Consider the following 6,000-nt stretch of genomic DNA (forward strand, 5'->3'; position numbering starts at 1 on the left):
ACTTTCATATTGAGAGCTAAAATGTTTGCCTGATCTTGAGTATGTTCTCATCGGGCATGATGTAGTTCTGTCTCCATTCTGTTACCTTGCAAACAAAAGCTAGAACTCTTTCTGAACCATCAGAATGTGTCTGGGGCTCCAAAGACCTTACTTGTTTCATGACACGATTACCAAATATTTTTATTTTATAGCTTTGGTATTTCTGTTAGTCAAATTCTACCCAAGTGTTTGAGTAAAAGAATGAACCAACTCAATTTTTATTGTTTAACATTTCTCCTACAAATAAATATCTTAATTTTATGTAATAAAATAGACTTTCAATTTCTGAAATGCAGTTATTTTATGTGCCACAATAACTAAAAATATACTGCTCTTTTCTAGATTGGAGTCCAAAAAATTATTGCATTTGCATGGGATATTTTTCAACCCCTTCTTTTTGGTTTGGTTGGATTGGAAGTATCTGTTGCAGCTCTTAAATCAGATGCTATTGGTAAGAATGATTATAAGCACAAAAAATGTGAGTTGAAAATATTTAAGAAAATTATGAATAATTTTTATTTTTATTTACAGTATGTCTTTGAATGCCTTTTTCAGAAACTCGTGTTGAGACAGTAACATACATTTGTTCTTCTTTACCCTGAGTGCTCTTTGTTACCAAAGATAGTCCCATATCTTTCCTAAGGGACCTGAGGAAATGAAGATTAGAATATTTTTCCAAGGAGAAATATTAGATACTATCAGCACCTGTTTGATACTTTCACTTGTAGTAAAAGTTTGAAGTCTATTAACTCAGAATTAAATGCAATTTATCTTATTTTTTATGTACCTTCACCATCAGATAACCTCTTCTGCTTTACATAAATGCCTCAATTATATTTATATTTTTTATGATTATTATGTTTACTTAAAAAATAAAGACAGAGGCAATAGTCTTTTTTTTTTTAGTTTTTCCCCCCTGTTAATATTTGGGGATTTAGTTTTATTTTGGTGAATTTTAAAACTTAAGAACATTTGTATCTTACTATTTATTTTTATTTTTTTTTAATTTTTTTTAATTTTTTTAATTGTTTGAAGTATTACAAATAGTAGTACATATGTCTCCTTTCCCCCCCCCCCCATTGACCTTCCCCTGGCCTCCTCTTCCCCCCAGTACATGCCTTTACATGCCCCCCCCCCAGTGTTTTTTATCCATTGGTTATGCTTATATGCATGCGTACAAGTCCTTTGGTTGATCTCTTACAGCCCCCCCACCACCAACCTCCTCTGCCTTCCCGCTGTAGTTTGACAGTCTGTTCAATGCTTCTTTGCCTCTGTATCTATTTTTTCCCCATTTCTTTCCTTTAAAAAATCTTGCCTCTGCAGACTAGAAGTAAACATATAATGACAAAAAATGTTTGAGTCCCAATTTCAATGTCCAACAGTTCTGAGTCCCCGTTTCAATGTCAAACAGTTCCTTAAGTGTACTTGTCAGCAATGATATCTAGATGGTGGGCACATGGTGGCAATGCAGGTCCGACCCTCTCTGGTTTGGTCCTAGGCAACCTGCTGCATCGCACAGCTGCTGACTGCTAGCGTGGCAAGGCGTCATCAGCGTCTTCCATCTCTGGACTGTTTCTCCTCTTGTCTTCGTGGTTGGAGCAGACCTGTCAATTCCTCTCTGTTGCAGGAATCCACATGGTCTTGGAGTTGTTTTCTGAAAATATACAAACATATTCTCGACCAAAAGTTAATAAAGGAATCTTTTCTATATAATTGATTTGGGATCCTTTTTTATTTTTGCCCAAACCATTTTCCTTTGTCTTATTTAGACACCATGTGTGTTTTTCATGGGTGTCTTGCTGTTAGCATTACAAATGAAAACTAATTTTGTAAAGTAAAAGTTTTCTAGATGTAATTTACTTATAGGATATTTTTCCTTACATGATATTACCCTACTATCCCCCCTTTTTTGATTAATGGAGGCTTTTGTAAATTTTATAATGCAGTCTTGATGACTTTAAATTTTAATTTTTTGACAAAAATATGACTGCTTTAGTTTCATTGCATGTTCAGGAATTTTACCATGAGATGAACTACCAATAGAAATTTTAGTTACCACATTAGGAACAGCTTTTTGTCCAGTACAATTAAATTTTCTTGAATATTCACTTATTTCAATAGTCTTAAAAGTTTTCAATACTTTTACAGATCATATCTCTAGACATAAAAAACCACTTCTTCCCAAGTATTTTGTTATTTATATTTGTTTTTTATCTGTTGTAGGTATTTCTATTGCTTCTATGAGTTTGGCCTTATTGGTTCGAATTTCTTTTACATTTTTCTTGGTGTCTTTTTCTGGTTTTAATTTTAAGGAGAAAATATTTATTGCTCTCTCATGGATACCCAAAGCTACAGTCCAGGTAAGAACATATTAAGTCATTCTAATAATTTTAATATTGATTTTTAAAAATTCTAAATGACCGCCGTTTGTCCAATCACAATATGTGGGCCATTAGTCTTATTTTTAAAATGCTTGATTAATCATAGCTACTCATTAAAATTAATGTAATCTTTAAAAATCTCAGTTTTAAAATCAATTCTTCTGAATTTGAAAAGTGTTAAATTTTAATTAACTACTTCCTTAACTTATGAAAAATTGTTTTCTATTTTTCCAAAACATAAAATAAGAGTATATCTGAAAAAAAAAATTGCCCTAGCCAGTTTTCTCAGTGGTTAGAGCATCAGCCTACAGACTGAATTGTCATAGAGATACATTGTAGGCTGAATATTGCTAAATATTGTGGAACTAAATGTTATGATTTTAAAATAGAGATACATTGATTCTTTTTAAAATATATCTTCTCTTTCCACCCACTCCACCACACATGAATGTACATGTATTATTATTAATTATACATTTATTTTGTATGACTATTTGATTACTGACTGAATCTTCCTACTAGATCACACAGAAAGGATAGGAACCATGTCTAGGGTTTCCCCCATTGTTTTTCTCTAGCACTTAGCACAGTGCCGGGGAAGCAAGAAGCACACAATAAATAACCCTTACATGCTTACAAGAATCAATGAATGAATGAATGTAGTTTGTCCTCTAATTCAATGATATTCCCTCCTACTAAAAAGGTATTACTACTTACTGTTAGACTTTTTCACCTGGATGCATAATGTCTTCATTCCCTGAGATTCTTTTCTCCATTGTTATTCCAAAACAAAAGCTTGTGAGCCTCCATGCAACAAAATTCTCTATGTCATAGTTAGAGAGCAGACTATGGGGCCAGACTGCCTGTTTTGAATACCATGTTACTTGCCTATAACCTTAGTCAAGTTAGTTCATAATCTCTCAGTGCCCAGTTTGTAGATTCCAAACTCCTTGTCAGTTTTACTATATCACACTGCCTCCCAAGGAGGAAGAACAAGGAGAATATGATCAACAAAATCCTAGTGAACCATAAGAAACCTTCGTATTTGGATTGTCTTGTTGCAGCCAAGAATCAAGTGGTACTTGGTAACGGCAAATAAGCAAAAACCCTGGTTCAGTTAAAACTCGAGGTTCTGAGAGTCATACAAGCATTCAAAAATATATATATTTAAATAGGGGAAAGCTGAGATGACAGAAATACAAAATCAGCCTTAAAATGTCTGCATGCTGATTGGTCACTATTTCACTCTTACTCTAGAGATATTTGCTAAGAAGAACATAGCATTAATGAGTAACTCATGAAAATCCCTCAGTGCTTTAAGTCTTGCCTCTTTTCTAATAGTCTAGTACAGCTATTTTCAACCTTTTTCATCTACATAAACTAATTACTAAAATTCCGTAGCACACTAAAAAATGTATTATATTTTTTGCCAATTTGACAAAAAAAGAATAGGTGTAATTTTGATTCATTCATATTGGACAGCTATTGTTGTGTTGGCTGTTGTCATGTTTTTTAATTTGACAATCTAAGGGAAAAGAGGTCAATGCCCCTGACTAAATAGTCAAGTATTGCATGTTTTAAAAATTATTGTATCATAATTGTTGAAAATCGCTATCCCAGTACCAGGTTTTGCTCATTTTAACAGAGTCATTTGCTTTTATTACATGTTAACTTTGCTTAACAATTTTCATTATGCCTCATCTTCCCCCACCCACCCACCACCCAAATGCAGGCTGTGTTAGGTCCTCTGGCTCTAGAAACTGCAAGAGTCAGCTCACCCCACTTGGAACCATATGCGAAGGATGTGATGACTATAGCATTTTTAGCCATCTTGATCACAGCTCCAAATGGAGCTCTGCTTATTAACATACTGGGGCCCAGATTACTTGCACGCCATGATCCAAACTAAATAAAACAGAAATTGTCATAATGAGCACTTCATTAAAAGTTCATTTGTCATCACCTGCCTGCTTCTTCTAATGAATTTTCTTACATGAGACAAAAATTAAAAGATACAAATATGTGAAGACTACACAGAAGCAAGGACTGAATAAACATGTGATTTGATTACAGAGCTTTTCTATGATTTTTATTACAAAGTTAATTTAATTAAAAAATGTAAAATAGAATGTGTTCTTAGTATTTACATATTTCAAGAACAAAATAAATCTGTAAATACCCTTGGAATGTTTAAAGTAATCCATCAGGCTGAATTGCTTCCTAATACAAAATAGACACCTATTTCAGTTGCTTTTTGCTTGAATAACACTCTGAATTTCAGTGGCCCCCACTGACCACATGATCATTATTTCCTGTCCACTCACCAACAGTTCCCCAACAACTCATCTAACTCAACTTTTCATTTTCTTTCATTGACAACATATTACTTAAAAGTCTGTTGGCAACAATTAATATAAACTCCCATCAAGTAGCCATTGGATGTGTACTGTCCTTGGGAGGAAGTGTAATTTGGGCGACACAGTTCCTTTTATCTGAGGGACTGGGTTGTGAGCCCTCAACAGAGAACACTTGAAGATGGCAGTTTTATATACACCACAGAATACACTGCTGTCCACCCCTTGTGCCATTTGTGTCTATTGCTTCATATGATTTCACTGCATCTAAGAAAAACTCCTCCAGGATTCTGATTGGTTTCTTTTGCTGGGGAAATTTATGAAAGAACGTTAGTGGAATGAACTACAACGCCTTAGCTCAGCAGCTGGTTTTGCATCCTCAACTGATCGTCTCCCTCCTCTGCTATTCATGTGTTGTCTGGTCTACATTCCTCTCACCCTCAGCTAGCACCTCTGCTGGTCTCAGTCACTTATTTGGTGGATGGACCCAGATCCTCATCCCTGAGGTGTCTGAGCCCAGGTCACCATTCCTCCTCCACTGAATGTTGGATGCCATGCACTTGTCTACTTAAATCAAGCCATCAAAATTAAACAAGAGGTTACCTAGAGAACTCCCAGTGGATCCCTTGGGTGCCAAACACATTCCTCTCTCTACTTCTATTTTGTATTGAAATTGAATTGCAACCATTGATCTTTTTTTAAATTATCTCTAAAATTTTGTCTTCTAATTAAATTACTGTAATTTAATTAACTTTATTTGTGTTATTATATATCTACAATATTAGGATCCGTGTATCTTCTTAGAGAGTTTTTACTTTTATTATGATGTAATGTAAGGAGGTGAATTTGAATATTTCAGGACTGATCAAGAAAAAAACTATGGCCACGAGGTGGCACTATCACACAAGCTTTATTTGGGCAACGCTTTCCAGGTCTGCAGAAGGCCCTAATAGTGTGAGACCATCCAGAGGCTTAAGGCCATGGGGGCCACCATCCAGAAGGAGAGGGGGCAAGGGAACTCCTGGGGTAGAGAAGCATGAGAGGGAGTTTTTGTGTCTCGGGGGCTTATGCATGTTGTCACACTGCAGCATACAGCCTGGCAGGGAGATGCTGGGTCAGAAAATTCCAAAGGGTAGCAGCAACTTAGCATCTTTATAGCCCAAGGCTCATTTTGTCTGTGGCAAGCAGATTTTGGACACAGTTTCATTAAGTAAAGCAGGCAAGCT

At 35.3% G+C, this 6,000-nt stretch overlaps 1 protein-coding gene across 1 annotated transcript in view; it reads left to right on the plus strand.

Annotated features, from left to right (window-relative positions):
* SLC9B1 (solute carrier family 9 member B1) overlaps nucleotides 1-4,329 on the plus strand; it is a gene marked incomplete at both ends in the record, with an annotated part of 67,494 nt that extends 63,165 nt beyond the window's left edge. Inside the window, 3 exons of the mRNA XM_080655250.1 lie at nucleotides 382-490; nucleotides 2,263-2,399; nucleotides 4,153-4,329. Coding sequence (XP_080511376.1) covers nucleotides 382-490; nucleotides 2,263-2,399; nucleotides 4,153-4,329 — 423 coding nt within the window. The remainder of the gene's footprint in view (nucleotides 1-381; nucleotides 491-2,262; nucleotides 2,400-4,152) is intronic.
* Between the last annotated feature and the right edge of the window lie 1,671 nt (nucleotides 4,330-6,000).

This window comes from Plecotus auritus (genome assembly GCF_963455305.1).
Source record: "Plecotus auritus genome assembly, chromosome: 1".
NCBI classification, from domain to species: Eukaryota; Metazoa; Chordata; class Mammalia; order Chiroptera; family Vespertilionidae; genus Plecotus; species Plecotus auritus.